The sequence below is a fragment of the Ranitomeya imitator genome, chromosome 2 (genome assembly GCF_032444005.1).
Source record: "Ranitomeya imitator isolate aRanImi1 chromosome 2, aRanImi1.pri, whole genome shotgun sequence".
Classification (NCBI taxonomy): domain Eukaryota; kingdom Metazoa; phylum Chordata; class Amphibia; order Anura; family Dendrobatidae; genus Ranitomeya; species Ranitomeya imitator.
In genome coordinates this window covers 372,778,891-372,795,630 of record NC_091283.1, presented here as the reverse complement: position 1 = coordinate 372,795,630, position 16,740 = coordinate 372,778,891, and the positions used below count along the sequence as shown (strand labels likewise).

General features: G+C 45.9%; 1 protein-coding gene across 1 annotated transcript in view; it reads right to left on the bottom strand.

Moving 5' to 3' along the window:
- The window catches only part of LOC138663974 (oocyte zinc finger protein XlCOF22-like), a 115,988-nt gene extending 109,678 nt beyond the window's left edge, over positions 1–6,310 (bottom strand). Inside the window, exons 1-5 of the mRNA XM_069750370.1 lie at positions 6,160–6,310; positions 5,854–6,030; positions 5,657–5,780; positions 5,482–5,573; positions 5,188–5,278 (exon numbers count right to left, since the gene is read on the bottom strand). Coding sequence (XP_069606471.1) covers positions 5,188–5,278; positions 5,482–5,573; positions 5,657–5,780; positions 5,854–6,030; positions 6,160–6,237 — 562 coding nt within the window. The 5' untranslated portion in view covers positions 6,238–6,310. The remainder of the gene's footprint in view (positions 1–5,187; positions 5,279–5,481; positions 5,574–5,656; positions 5,781–5,853; positions 6,031–6,159) is intronic.
- Positions 6,311–16,740: the final 10,430 nt, after the last annotated feature.

Below are 16,740 nucleotides of genomic sequence, written 5' to 3'. Positions count from 1 at the left end.
TTTGTATCTCCCCCACCTCATTGTAGATTGTAAGCTCTCACGAGCAGGGTCGTTTTATTTCGCTTTAATTATTGTATTGTTAACGTTGTTACTTATGACTTTTGTGTTTGAAACTGTTAAACTGTAAAGCGCTGTGGAATATGTTGGCGCTATATAAATAAAAATTATTATTATTATTATTATTATTATTATTATTAAGCTCACCCAGGCCAGGATAGTGGCGGAGTAAATGCTGTATCACCAGATTGAGAACGTGAGCCATGCAAGGCATCTTTGTGAGCTTGCTTCAGTGTAGGGCCGCCACCAGGTTCGCGCCATTATTGGACATGGTCTTGCCTGGATGGACTGCCTGATTTCGGTGAGCCCTGTCTTCGCAGTATGAAGGTGGTGGGAATTCCTTCTGCACTGTTGGAACACATGTCTCATTAAGTGAGAGGTTGAGGGCGCAGATGGAGGCCCTAAAGGACGAATTGTTGTGCAATTTGTCCCGAGTACGCTGATACCCCATATGTGGGGGGTAACCACCGTTTGGGCACATGGCAGAGCTTGGAAGGGAAGGAGCACCGTTTGGAATGCAGACTTAAATGGAATGGTCTGCGGGTGTTACGTTGCGTTTGTAGAACCCCTGATGTACCTATACAGTAGAAACCCTCCATAAGTGACCCCATATTGGAAACTAGACCTCCCAAGGAACTTATCTAGATGTGTTGTGAGAACTTTGAACCCCCAAGTGTTTCACTACAGTTTATAACGCAAATCCATGAAAATAAAAAATCATTTTTCCACCACAAAAACATTTTTAGCCCCCAGTTTTGTATTTTCTCAAGGGTAACAGGAGAAATTGGACCGCAACACTTGTTGTCCACTTTGTCCTGAGTACGCTGATACCCCATATGTGGGGGTAAACCACTGTTTGGGCGCACGGCAGAGCTCGGAAGAGAAGAAGCACTGTTTTACTTTTTCAACCCAGAATTGGCTGGAATTGAGATTGGACGCCCCTGATGTGCCTAAACAGTGGAAACCCCCCAATTCTAACTCCACCCCTAACCCCAACACACCCCTAACCCTAATCCCAACCCTAACCATAACCACACCCCTAACCCGAACACACCCCTAACTCTAATTCCAACCCTTACCACACCCCTAACCCGAACACACCTCTAACCCTAGTCCCAACCCTAATCCCTACTGTAAACATAATCCTAACCCTAATTTTAGCCCCAACCCTAACCCTAACTTTAGCCCCAACCCTAACCTTAGCCCCAACCCTAACTTTAGCCCCAACCCTAACTTTAGACCTAACCCTAATGGGAAAACAGAAATAAATACATTTTTTTATTTTATTATTTTTCCCTAACTGAGGGGGTGATGAAAGGAGGTTTGATTTACTATTTATAGCGGGTTTTTATAGTAGGTTTTTGTTTGGCAGCTGTCACACACTGAAAGATGCTTTTTATTGCAAAACATAGTTTTTGCATCACCACATTTTGGCACACAGAGTCATGTGAGGTCTTGTTTTTTGTGGGCCGAGTTGACTTTATTATTATTACCGCTTTCGGGCACATGACATTTTTTGATTACTATTTTTGGGAGGTAGAATGCCCAAAAACCAGGCGCTTTTATACAATAAAAACTATTTTATATAAAAAAAAATAATTATTTTTGCATCGCTTTATTCTGAGGGCTATAACTTTTTTATTTTTTTGCTGATAACGCTGTATGGCGGCTCGTTTTTTGCGGGACAAGATGACGTATTCAGCGGTGCCGTGTTTATTTATATCTGTCTTTTTGATTGCGTGTTATTCCACTTTTGGTTCGGCGGTATGATGATAAAGCATTGTTTTTTTGCTTCGTTTTTTTTTTTACGGTGTTCACTGAAGGGGTCAACTAGTGGGACAGTTTTATAGGTTGGGTCGTTAGGGACACGGCGATACTAAATATGTGTACTTTTATGTTTTTTAACACAAAGAAATGTATTTATTGGAACAATATTTATTTTTTTCTTTATTTAGGAATTTAAAAAAAATATTTTTACACGTGTTAACTTTATTTTTTTACTTTTTTCCTTTGTCCCAGGGTGGGACATCACTATATATTGTCAGATCACTGATCAGACACTTTGCACAGCACTGTGTCAGATCAGCGATCTGATAGGCAGTGCAGGAGGCTTGCCGGCCCCTGCTCTCAGCAGGCGCTGACAAGCCACCTCCATGCAGGACCCCGAAGGACCCCGCGGCCATCTTGGATCCGGGGCCTGCAGGGAGGAGAACGGAGGAGACCCTCGGAACAACGTGATCACATCTCGTTGTTCTGAGAGTCTCAGGGAAGAATGCAGGGAGCCTCCTTCCCACGCGATGCTTCCCTATGCTGCCGGAAAACTGCGATCTTGTTTGATCGCAGTGTTCCGGGGGTTAATGTGCCGGGAGCGGTCCATGACTGCTCCTGGCACATAGTGCCGGATGTCAGCTGTGATAATCAGCTGACACCCAGCCGTGAGCGTGGCTGATCCCGTATGACGTACTATCCCGTCCATGGGAATTAAGTCCCAGGTCACATGGCAGGATAATAAGTCCAATAGCAGAAAGGGGATAAGGACTGTGAAGGGGGGGTTAGTGACAGCTTACAATCCTCCTGAAAACTTGTATGGCTGTAACATAACACCTGGCTCAGCAGGTGGCCCAGCTTTCTCAGGTCCAAAGAAGAAATTCACCCCAACTTGGCTAGTATTTAAACTCCTACAGGTAGAAAGCTATGATTTCATAAGGAGTATATGGACTTATCGCATGTCCTAGCCACACACTGGTTACATTTTCGAGATCTCTGGAACTGGCCTAACACTTTCCAGGGTCTCGATCTGTTCTAGCATCCCAGAGTGGGGAGGTGCATAGAATGGCTAGTAGGAGCCAGGTAGCAAAGCTATGTTTGGTCTCAACACGTTGCAGGGGCCGAGCCTGATCCGATGGTGCCAAAACTGCCTCCTTAGGACAGTCAATTAAGGAGATATGACCCATATTAGGTTTTGGAGGTTTTAGCTGCTAGATACAAGGGGAGGAGATTTAGGTCCAGCCCAGGGGGATAAATTCTAGTGTAAACCATGGCCTATTGCTTTTTCTCTGGGGAGGTTGCAACAAGTCAAGGAACAGCAGCCCCTCTCTCACAAGCCAGAACTTTCATCTGACTGTTAACTGACTCTTATATTCTGCATACTTTGTCCTACCATTATTGCATTTGCTTACCTGACCTTTGTATTAGTGTAACCATTGCATATATTTTTCCAGAATATCCCCATCCTCAGGAATTCCACGCCTCAACACGTCCGATTATCCACCACCCTCAGATCCTTCAGACGGAACCTGAAAACCATCTTTCAGGAAAGCCTACAGCCTGTAATAATCATTCTGCTGCCTCACCACCACCCGAGCTGCTGCCTCACCACCACCTGAGCTGCCGACTCACCACCACCAGAGCTGCCGCACCCCTGACCTTCTGTCTCTTCCCCATTATCCCGAATAATGGAAGTCTCCAAGTACAGGGTCCTCTCCCCTCTGTACCCGTCTGTCATTGTAAATTTGTTTACTGGAAACAAAATCTATAACTATGTACGTAACCCCTTTTTCATGTACAGCACCATGAAATTAATGGTGCTATATAAATAAATAATAATAATAATATATAGTATTTTGTCTAGCGCTCCCTTAAGACAATAAAATACATAATTAACCTTAGGGCTGCGTTTCTCTCGATCCACGAATACTCATGTCTGTGTTTTCAACTGAACTTTCCATGCTACCGGGGCTGATTTCTGTCTGGCCCGATATAATTCTGTTAACAGACTGGGCTTATATCCAACAAGTAACTGGTGGCAGTCCTACCGTGCTGACTAAGAGCTGTTTCACTGGTGCTAGTTAAAGGGACCTCTCAGTCTGTCTGGGTTTTGAGCAATTGTTTTGTCAAGTCAGCAAATGTGTGGGCCACACACTCTAACTCACCATGCCTCCCTGGGCCTGTGTTGACAAGGGGTGTTTGTGTAAAACTGTGCCAAGCTGCCTTTGCATGTCCCAGGGGCTGCAGAACATTAAGTTGGTGCAAGTGAGGAGAGGGTACTATGTGATCCCTCAGACGTAAAAGTGATGTCAGGCATTCCCCCCATTTCCTTGTAGATTGTAAGCTTGCGAGCAGGGACCTCACTCCTCATGTCACTGTTTAAATTGTCTTAACTCGTACCAAATTTTTTGTTTGTACATGTCCCCGCTTAATTGTAAAGTGCTGCGGAATATGTTGGCGCTATATAAATAAAAATTATTATTATTATTATGGTGTCGAGATGAGGGTTCTTCACATGTGGTGGCAGCGGTGGGATTCTGCGTGATCTCTCTGGGGCCACCCTTCACAGGGGCACACTGGAAATTGTGTGTTCAAGCAATACCTGCCATAACAATTGATCACTGTACTAAGCTTGGTTATGCAAACATATAATGACGGTGGTACTGACGCTGCACTCATGTCCTTACGGTGGTTCTGGCCCTGCAGTCATGCACTGTCAGTGGTTTTGGCCCTGTAGTCATGTATGGATGGTGGTTCTGGCCCTGTATTCATGTACTGATGGTGGTTCTGGCCCTGTATTCATGTACTAACGGTGGTTCAGGCCCTGCAGTCATGCATTGTCGGTGGTTCTGGCCCTACATTCATGTACTGATGACGTTTTTGGTGTTGCATACATGTGATGATGGTGGTTCCTGCACAGATGTAAAAATCCATAATGTATTTCATGGGTATGTTAAAACTTAATCTCAAATCTCTAAGTTTTGAGGATTTTTATGAGAAGGATTTGGCAAGTTTCTGCTGCGAAAATGTGGTTTTAATTTAGCGTGTGGTCATACTGTGTTTGCCTGATACAGTATCCATTCTGGCTACCAGCCATGCTGTCTTATTCTGAAACTGCTTTGGTAACCAGCCACACAGCATTCATTCCTCTGTTAACCAGTTCCTGGCCAGTCTGTCTCCTAGTCCGTCAATGCCTCCCTGCCCGTTTATTGACAGCCCATGCCGCTAAGGGGTCTGTGCAGCCAAGTCTAACCAAATTTCAAAGGCTCTAGTGAAAAACCAGGTGGTCGCTTAGTTATGCGCCTCTAGGCTCTAGCCAGTCAGTTCCATAATCACCAGCGTGACATAGTGGTTAGTACTCACCTGGGCGGTTATCTGTAGAAATGTCCTCTTTACATTGGTCATCATCTTTCACATATGACTCTGCAGTATTAATATGGGTCAGATCTTTAACCTGAAACAAATATTGTAAAAGTTACAGACAGATGGAGAAGTCACATCAACGATCAGCTCTAATCCTGTCTTCTCCACCGTTCTCATTACAGAAGTATAAAACATATATTGTAATAATGATAGATAATACAATTCTGAGCACAAGACCTTCACAGCCGTCTGCACATCATAGAGGAGATCTTATGACACATTCTCTCCATCTACCTGATGATCCTGAGGAACATGGAGAATTTCTTGTTTATAGTGTTTCTGCGGAAGAAGAGGATGGGGACATCTCTCTGGTGTTGTCCTCTTAACTAGAGGAAACACATACAGAGACTGGATTCATTCTTTACATACAGATAAATATACTTCTTGTATATTTAGTCCTGTCTATTACCTGGTGATGTGAGGGGCTTTGGACCCTCCATCATGACGTCCTTGTACAGATCTTTGTGTCCTTCTAAATACTCCCACTCCTCTATGGAGAAATAGACTGTGACATCCTGACATCTTATAGGAACCTGACACATATAATAATACTGTCATCCCCTGATCTCTTTAAAGCGTTACTGTACAATGTACCAGCAATGTCACCTCTCCAGTCAGAAGATCAATCATCTTGTGGGTGAGTTTTAGGATCTTCTGGTCATTGATGTTCTCATGTATCAGGGGGTGAGGCGGAGGTCCCATAATTGGGCTCAGGAGTCTTCCACATCCCTCAGACACAGGGGCCTGACAGCGCTCACTAGAGATCTTCACTATTATGAAATCCTGGTTATGGAGAGACATAATAAATCTCACTACAGACATTTCCAGAGTCCTCACCTCTCCAGTTCTGTCCATCTGTAATTCCCATAGATTAAAAAAATTATGTAATGTGACGTCATCAAAATCTCTTACCTCTCCAGTAAGGAGGAAGAGGATCTCTAGAGTGAGATTTAATATCCTCTCTGTCATCTTGTCCTTCTCCATATCCATGCTTGGCAGGTCAGTCGGGAAAATTCTCTTATATAGAATCTTATATATCCACTGAGTGGATCCGATATTATAGGGACCTGAATGAGATGATAAGCCAATGTAACATTATAAAGATCCCATGTAACAATATAATTACAGGAGATAATAAGGGGAACAAAGGAGGGGATACAACGTGTAGATGCATTCTCAGATCGTATAAACTGGAATGCCATAAACATAAGCCACTTTCTGCACTGTAGAGGGGGACTCCATGTCTCACAATCAGTTGTCCATTCAGCTACCACAATAGGCTCAAAATGTTCTAAGTGCCCTCCACAGTCATCTCACACATCCACACCACACTTCTCGCAGCCACCAATCGCCATTTTGATGGGCACCAAGACGCCCGCCCTGGTTGGTACACTAGCTCACACGCACAGACAACTTTTCAATGCCCTCGACAGGTACTTCTTACACTTTGGCGTACAATGGGTAAAAAAAATCAAGCTATACTTTTCCTCTTTGATGTGGGTACATTTAGAACAGCAAGGAACAAACTTATTACACTTTAGGCTTCTTTTACACTTCCCGTGGTTTTTTTGTCCCGTTTTTGCGGGCCCAATAGATTTCTATGGGGCCGCAATAACACCACGATGTGCCATACACATATAGACGTGAGGGCCGTATTTACGGCAGTGAAAAAATATCGAGCCTAATCGATATTTTTCACGGCTTACGGACACGGCCCCCATTGGAAATCATTGGAAATTGTCCATTTGTACTGCACCACTATCTCCGGCTACCTGACCTTTTGCTACGTCCTGACCACTCTCAGCGTCTCACTCTATAGTACTTCATAGACCTCCTGACTTGACTTCGGCACATTCAGACTACTCTCCGGTTTCGCCGGTCACCGCCGCTACTCAGCATCTGGCTCCGCCTCCAGCTCCTCCCCTGGTGGTCACATGTTTCAGGTCCTGTGCTCTGGCAGGTAAGCTCACCGCAGCACTCCCCTCTCACCCCCTGTCCTTCTGTATCTCGTGCACAGACTCCTGCTGTAAGTCTGCAGCAGAGTTCTTGATATTATCACTGTCCTGAACATTTAAACAGGGTTCTGTATTGTTTTTCCTTTGGCCATGGATCCGCTTCATGCTCTCTCTGAGCAAGTGAATTGCCTCACTCAAATGATGCAAAAACTATCTGTGGAGCAGCTAACCCTGGCTCTGTAACACCAACAGGTTAAGGGAGGTTGCTGACGCCGTGCGGGGTTCTTTATCTTCTGGGGCTCGGTATGAGGGTGCCACAGGGCTTAGGCTTTTTCTCTCTATCCCTCCGCTCCGGAAAATATGTCTGTGGATCTGTTTTTTGAGGCTCTTGGGCATATTTATGATGAGCCTTATAGAGTGCGTCTGACTGAGGACATGGTGATGAGTGTGGCACAGGGGAAGCACAGGGGAAGCACTCAGCGGAATGGTTTTGCTCCGAGTTCAGATGCTGGGCAGATGAGATATCCTGGAATGATGCCGCCTTAAGAAGGTTGTTCTGCAGAGGCCTGTCCAACTGTTTACAGGACGCACTGGCGTTGCATCCTCCCCCGGATACCCTGGAGGATGCCATGACCCAAGCTGTCCGTATAGGCCGTAGGCTCCGTGCCAGAGGGGTAATGCAGCAGGAAACCCCTTTACACTCCAGCTCAGGGAACACCTCTTCAGAACCTATGGAGGTGGGAGCCATTTCAGTCAAAGAGAGGGAGAGGAGACGCCGCAAAGATAACCAGCTGTGCTTCTACTGTGGCGCCCCGGGACACTGGAAAAAAGACTGTCCTTCTTGTCCCTTCTCATCTAAGATGTCGGGAAATGCCGAAGTCTGGGTAATGATCGAGGAGGTTGCCCAGACTCCCAGGTACAATTTTCCTCATTTGCTAAAATCCTTCTCCAGGTGGAGTTGGTGGTTGGTGCTGGTCCCGTTTTGACTACCGTTTTTGTTGACTGTGGATCTACCATCAATTTAATTGACTCGTATTGTGACTCTTTATAAGATAGGTTAGTTAGGCTTGAGTTCCCAGTCAAAGTCTTGGCCATTGACTCCTCTCCTCTCACCCGAGAGGGAATCTGTTTTGTGTCCGAGGTCTTCTCATTAAGAGTAGGCCCTGCTCATGTGGAAAACATAAGCTGTTTGTCTTGAATAATTTGCCTGTGGGTCTGGTATTAGGTATGCCTTGGATTCAACACCATAACCCTGTTATTGATTGGGTAACTGGGGAATTTGTTCAGTGTGGGTCCAATTGTACCAGCGTGTGTTACAATTCTGTACCGATGTCCACCCCGTTAAAATCTGTATCTGTGTTGTCTGGTGGTCTGGAGGGTATTCCGGAGTACCTAAAGGACTTTTAAGAAGTGTTCTCCGAAAGAGAGGCTGAGGCGCTTCTACCACATAGACCTTTCGATTGTGCCATTGACTTAGTTCATGGGGCTAAACTTTCCAAGGCTCGTTTGTTTAATCTGTCTGGGCCCAAGCACCAAGCCATGAAGGAATATATTGCAGAGAGCCTCCGCAAAGGGCATATTCATCCTTCTGTCTCGCCTGTAGTTGCTGGGTTCTTTTTTGTGAAAAAAAATTGATGGTGGTTTGCGACCGTGCCTCGACTTTCGGGAACTTAATAAGATTACCGTGAGAAACACGTATCCACTACCCCTCATTCTGGATCTGTGTATCCAACATTCGGGGACCAAATGGTTTTCCAAACTTGATTTACGGGGGGCCTATAACCTGATAAGGGTTTGTGAATGGGATGAGTGGAAAACAGCTTTTCCCACATCTGAAGGACTGTTTGAGAACCTGGTCATGCCTTTTAGCCTGACTAATGCTCCTGTTGTCTTTCAAAATTTTATTAATGTCGTTTTTTCTGATCTGACTTGGAGCGTTGTGGTTATCTATCTCGATGACATTTTAGTGTACTCCCCTGATAGTCATACCCACTTGCATCATCTGCGAACGGTTCTTCTGAGACTTAGAGAAAACCATCTGTATGCTAAATTGGAGAAGTGTTCATTCTTTGTACAGGAATTGTCTTTTTTGGGTTTGATTGTCTCTTGTGAGGGATTTCACATGGATCTGAAAAAAGTCCAGGCTATTACAGATTGGGTACAACCTCATGATTTAAAGGGTTTGCAACGCTTTCTGGGCTTTGCAAATTACTATCGTATGTTCATTAAGGGTTTTTCGCAGGAGGTTAAGCCCCTGACTGATCTCACACTCAAGGCGGCTGATGTTAAGAATTGGCCTACGTTGGCAAAAAATTATTTTCTGACTTTAAAAAAAGTGTTTTATTTCCGCCCCAGTGTTGGTCCTGCCAGACCCGTCTAGACCTTTTATCATGGAGGTTGACGCTTCTAAAGTGGATGAAGTGTTGTCTCAGGGTCCCGCTACGCTGACCAACCTCAAACCTTGTGCCTTCTTTTCCAGAAAGTTCTCTCCCGCCGAGAGAAATTACGATGTGCGGAATAGAGAGCTTCTGGCAATCAACTTGGCCTTTGAAGAATGGAGGCATTTTTTGGAGGAGACTGCTTATCCTTTCACCTTGATCACCGATCACAAAAATTTAGCCTATATCGAGTCTGCCAAGAGATTAGCCCGGTGGTCGCTTTTTTTTCCCAGTTTCAATTTTCTATAACCTTCCGTCCAGGGTCTAAGAATGTTAAGGCAGATGCATTGTCCTGAAGCTTTGATCCGGTGTCTCCTCCTGAACCCCCATCCTCCATTCTTCAACCTGGGGTGGTGGTGGCTGAAATCTCGTCTGATTTGGAGTGAGAGATTTTTGAGGCCCAGGCTCTGGCTTCCAGTAATAATCCTGTGGGTAAATTGTTTGTATTGGAACACTTCTGTCTTAGACTCCTGACGGAGTTTCATGAGTCTGCATTGAGTGCTCATCCTGGGATTTCGGCTACCCGGGAGGCAGTTGCTAGGATTTTCTGGTGGCCCTCTATTGTTGCAGATGTTTGTGTTTGCATGTGGGGTTTGTGCCCAGTCTAAAAATTCTCATTTCCGGCCGACCAAGGAATTGGTGCCTTTGCCAATTCCAGATAGACCATGGACATTTGTCCATGGATTTTATCAATAATCTCCCTCCATCCAGGGGTAGCTCCGTTGTATGGGTGGTGGTGGATAGATTTTCCAAACAGGCTCATTTCGCACCTCTGCACGCTTTTTGTCTGCTGAAACCTAAAGGTACCTTCACACATAACGATATCGTTAATGATATCATTGCAACGTCACGCTTTTGATGACGTAGCAACGATCTCGCTAACGATTTCGTTATGTGTGATAGCGACCAACGATCAGGCCCCTGCTGGGAGATCGTTGGTCGTTGGGGAATGATCAGGAGTCAGGACCATTTTTTGGTCGCTGATCACCCGCGGTCATCGCTGGATCGGCGTGTGTGACGCCGATCCAGCGATGTGTTCACTTGTAACCAGGGTAAATATCGGGTTTCTAAGCGCAGGGCCGCGCTTAGTAACCCGATATTTACCCTGGTTACCATTGTAAAACTTAAAAAAAAAAACCAGTACATCCTCACATTCTGATGTCTGTCACGTCCCCCGGCGTCCACAGGGTTAAAACTGCTTTCGGCAGGAGCGCTGCTAATGTGTCAGCGCCGGCCGTAAAGCAGAGCACAGCGGTGACGTCACCGCTGTTACTGCCGGCGCTGACACAGTCAGTGCAGGGAAGCTCTCGGCAGCAGCGCATGCATTAGCAGCGCTCTTGCCGAAAGCAGTTTTAACCCTGTGGACGCTGGCGGGGGACGTGACAGACATCAGAATGTGAGTATGTAGTGTTTTTTTTTTTTACTTTTACAATGGTAACCAGGGTAAATATCGGGTTACAAAGCGATGTTTACCCTCGTTACCCGGGTGCTGCAGGGGGACTTCGGCATCGTTGAAGACATTTTCAACCATGCCGAAGTCTTTCCCCTGATCGTTGGTCGCTGGAGAGAGCTGTCTGCGTGACAGCTCCCCAGCGACCACACAACGACTTACCAACGATCACGGCCAGGTCGTATCGCTGGTCGTGATCGTTGGTAAGTCGTTTAGTGTGACTTAAAGGGACACTATCACCTGAATTTGGAGGGAACAATCTTCAGCCGTGGAGGCGGGGTTTTTGATTCACCCTTTCCTTACCCGCTGGCTGCATGCTGGCTGCAATATTGGATTGAAGTTTATTCTCTGTCCTCATAGTATACGCCTGCAGAAAGCAAGATTGCCTTGTGCAGGCATGTACTACGGAGGACAGAGTATGAACTTCAATCCAATATTGCAGCCAGCATGCAGCCAGCGGGTAAGGAAAGGGTGAATCAAACACCCAAAAACCCCGCCTCCATGGCTGAAGATTGTTCCCTCCAAATTCAGATGACAGTGTCCCTTTAAGCTTTAGCCAGGTTGTTTGTGCAGCATGTGGTCCGTCTGCATGGTGTGCCTATGAATGTGGTATCTGACAGAGGTGTGCAGCTTGCGGCCAAGTTTTGGAGGGCTTTTTGTTAGAAGTTGGGAGTCACTCTTTTTCCTCTGCCTATCATCCGGAATCTAATGGGCAAACTGAATGCACGGAATCAACCGCAAAGTAAACCATGGAAGTACAGGGGCTCCAGGCATTCACAAAATGTCGGAGGAGCCCCCGCACCACCGAACACCGGCAGCGTCATACATCCGAACACCCCTTTCTCCCAGTCTGGGGTCCGCAGCATCGCCCAACTCCTGCCTCCACCAGCAGCGACACTGGGACCCCGCTTCACCGCAGCCACCACCCCCGGTAAGCTTCACTACCATTTTATTTTAAAAAAAGTGTTTTTTTCCCTATTTGTCTCCTCAAAATTTGGGGTGCATCTTATAATCCGCAAAGTACATTTGTCTTTTTCCACTTTTTGTTGGGTGGTATGATGATAAAGCATAGCATTTTTATTTATTTTTTATGGTGTTCACTAAATGGGTTTAGTAGTGGGAGAGTTTTATAGGTCAGGTCGTTCCAGACGCGCCGATAACAAATGCGTGTACTTTTATAGGTTTTTTTCATAATATTTATTTATGGGTACAATATATATTTTTTATTATTATTTTCTGGGTTGTTTTTTTTTTTTTTGTATATTTTTGCCACTTTTTTTTTTTATCTTATTCCCCATATGGAACTTTCACTTTCCGCAGTTTGATCGCTGTTATAAGGTATAACAATGCAGGAGAATTGCTATACCTTATTGCCTGTGATGTCAGATCTGCAGACACAAGGCGATTAGATCATGCACTGTGCATGATCTAACTAAGCTGCTAGTACCTGGTGACAAGGATGTCATCATGACGACAACGGTTCACCATGACAACGATCGGGACCCTACGATTATGTTGTGGGGTCTCCGATCCAAGGGAAGACTGCAGCATTTAGGGGGTTAAAGTGCTGGGAGCAGTGTGGACACCGCCCCTGGCACTGAGAGCTGGATGTCAGCTGACAGAACCAGAATGCGTGCGTCTAGCGCATAAATTGGCCAATTCATGTGTACCTGGTAGCCACATTAAGGAATCTTTCGTATACCAGGACCTAGACTTTCCTTTCCTGGCTGAGAATAAACGTCTTCATCTGAATGGGAACCTACTGTGGATCTTCTTCTCAGTGAGGAAAGGAATGTCTAGGTCCTGGTATACGAGAGATGCCTTAATGTGGCTACCAGGTACACATGAATTGGCCAATTTATGCACTAAACGCTCTCATTTTTTCATATTTCTAATACAGTAATGCAGTTCAATTTTCATGTTTCAGGCTTGCATGTTTTAGCGCCGCAGTGTGCTGCCTTATTTATTTGACTATATACGAGTTGGTGACTCTAGGCTCAGCACCTGTTGACACTTATTCTATGTTTGGATGTGACGGTCATTTTTGTGAAATTTAGAATCAGAATATGTGATATAATATTACCTTATTGTCTTATGGTTAATATATCCATGTACTGTGTGGGACACTTAGGTCTGGGACTTCTTGTATGTTTTTAGATGTTTTTATTATTTTTTCTTGCTTGTGGTTGTGTATTTAATTTAATAAAAATTGTTATTCTACCATATGGAGTGTGCACAATTTTACAGGTAGTAGTTTCTCTTCTCCTTTTTCGTCTCCCATTGGTATACTATCTGACGTAGCACCTCATGCAGATGCATTTTGTGGTTCTTATCTTTCCTTATTGTTGTGCAATCTTACTGACTTTATCTTGCTGCTGTTAGAATCAGCTGACATCCGTCAACGATCGCCCCTGTGCACGGATGATCGCCATGACATAGGCAGGGTTCACATTTGCGTTCAGGAGGGCTGCCGATGTCTCCATACTTCCTCCCTTCTTCCTCCCTGAAGCTCCGCCTACTTCTGTATGCGTCCTGCGTTTCCCTGCGTACCTATCTTTAACATTGGGCACACAGGGACATGATTGTATGCGGATGCGTCCGCATGCGGCGATTTGACATGTGCGGCGACCGCACAGAAACGCAAAATTGTAGAAATATATAATATATATATATATATACATATTGTAGGGATTTCACTCACTCAGCTGCGACGGCTGACACTCAGGAGACGTGTTCCTTTAAAGTTCACTGGGTTTATTGCTTCATAAACCATGTGGCAAACAACAGAAAACAAATAGCCTTTGGTTCAGGTAAAGAAAAACAAGTGTCCAGTTCATCCGGCTCAGTCCTGAAGCCGTAACACACTCAGGAGGGTTTCACCTCCACACATACCTACCTGTGTTAAGCATTAGGCTTTCTTTTATATGTCTAACCACACCCAGAACCCATCACATGACCAGACATGTGGTTGTGACATCACCACAGGTCCTGAAACACATATAGGTAGCCATGGTTACATCACAGCAACAAGCCATCTATAAGACACATATCTCCCATCGATTAGACATCCTTTAGCCACGCTACATACCTCCCCCCTCTGCCTAAAGCCGTGGGGCTTGGCACTTTCTCCCACTAGACAAGGGATTCTTGACAGGGCATCAGCATTACCGTGCAGCTTTCCGGCCCTATGTTCCACATGGAAACAGAAGTCCTGCAGGGCTAAGAACCAACGGGTGACCCTAGCATTTCTACCCTTCGTTTCCCTCATCCACCTAAGTGGGGCATGGTCGGATATCAGTCTAAATTTACGTCCCAGCAAATAGTACTGTAATGTGTCGACTGCCCATTTTATGGCCAAGCACTCCTTTTCAACGACTGAGTAGTTCTTTTCAGACGAGGACAGCTTCCTACTCAGATAGAGAACAGGATGCTCCTCTCCATGTAGTTCTTGGGAAAGGACTGCTCCCACCCCAACATCTGAGGCATCTGTCTGAAGAATAAACTCTTTCTTGAAGTTTGGGGCCATCAGAACGGGTTGCTTACATAAAGCCTCTTTCATTTCTTGGAAGGCTGAATCTGTTTCTTCGGACCACTTAACCATTACTGATTTTGTCCCTTTTAGCAGGTCAGTCAGAGGCGCCGCCATTGTGGCGAAGTTTGGGATGAACCTCCTGTAATATCCCACGATTCCCAGGAAGGCTTTAACTTGCTTCTTGGAAACTGGTTTTGGCCATGTTTGAATTGCCTCCACTTTACTGATTTGGGGTTTTATTTCTCCATGACCCACTATGTATCCAAGGTACTTAGCTTCTTCTTTACCCAATGCACACTTCTTCGGGTTTATTGTAAATCCGGCCTCTCTTATAGCATCAAACACCGCTTGGACTTTCTCCAGATGACTCTCCCAGTCCGGGCTAAAGATGACGATATCATCTAGGTACGCAGCAGCGTATGCCTTGTGGGGTGCAAGGACTCTATCCATAGCCCTTTGGAAGGTGGCCGGAGCTCCCTGTAGGCCAAATGGCATCCGGACATACTGGAAGCATCCATCTGGTGTAGAAAACGCCGTCTTCTCCTTGGCTTCCTGTGCCATGGGGATCTGCCAATACCCCTTCGTCAAATCCAAGGTGGTTATGTACCTGGCGGGCCCAAGCCTTTCGATGAGCTCATCAACTCGGGGCATGGGATATGCGTCGAACTTGGAGACCTCATTCAACTTCCTATAGTCGTTGCAAAATCTCCACTCCCCATCAGGTTTTGGGACCAGGACAATTGGGCTCGACCAACCGCTCTTGGATTCCTCAATGACTCCAAGCTTCAACATACGCTCCACTTCCTTGGAGACTATTTCTCGACGGGCCTCAGGAATTCTATAGGGCTTCACGTTCACGCGCACATGGGGCTCTGTCAGGACCTCATGCTCTATGACCTTCGTGTACCCAGGCAACTCGGAAAACAGGTCCCTGTTTTTCTGGAGTAACTCCCGGCATTGCTGTTTCTGGGACTCCGATAGCGTCTCCGCTATAGTAACCGCTCCAACCTCATCTTCTGGGTTGCTTAACAACGATGGAGTTACTGTCAGCTCTCTATCTTGCCACGGCTTGATAAGGTTGACATGGTATACTTGGAATGGTTTCCGTCTTCCTGGTTGGTGAATTTTATAGTTTACTTCACCAAGTTTCTCGACAACCTCATATGGCCCTTGCCATTTGGCCAAGAACTTGCTTTCCACTGTCGGAACTAACACAAGAACTCGGTCTCCCGGATTGAATTGCCTCACTCTTGCAGACCGGTTGTAGACCCTGGCCTGAGCTTCGTGTTCTTTCACGATAGGCATCACCTTTGCAATCCTCTGCTGCATCAGGGCCACATGCTCAATGACGCTTCTGTGGGGTGTGACTTCGGCTTCCCAGGTTTCCTTGGCTATATCCAGGAGTCCTTGTGGATGTCGGCCATACAGAAGCTCAAACGGTGAGAAACCTGTGGAGGCCTGTGGAACTTCACGAATGGAAAACATCAAATAGGGTAAGAGACAATCCCAGTCTCTACCGTCTTTCTCTATAGCTTTTCTCAGCATGCTCTTCAGTGTCTTGTTAAATCTCTCAACAAGGCCATCTGACTGGGGATGGTACACCGAGGTCCTCAACTGGGAGATTTTCAGGGCTTTGCATAGTTCCCTCATCACCTTGCTCATGAAAGGTGTCCCCTGGTCAGTCAGGATCTCCTTCGGCAGACCTGTCCGGGAAAAGACATGGACCAACTCGCGAGCTATACTCTTTGAAGAAGAATTTCTCAAGGGAATTGCCTCAGGATAGCGTGTGGCGTAGTCCAGGATGACTAATATATACTGATGGCCCCGGGCTGATTTAACTAAGGGACCGACCAAGTCCATGGCAATTCTCTTGAATGGCACCTCAATAATGGGCAGTGGCACAAGGGGGTTCCGGAAATGAGGAGTGGGAGCAGTTAGCTGACATGTAGGGCAGGACCTGCAATAGTTCACTATTTCCCGGTGGCACCCAGGCCAATAGAACCTCTGCACAACCCGTTCCTGCGTTTTTTCCACCCCTAGGTGTCCACCCAAGATGTGTGAATGGGCCATGTCCAACACCTTCCGTCTATATGGACCCGGCACTACCAACTGCTCTAC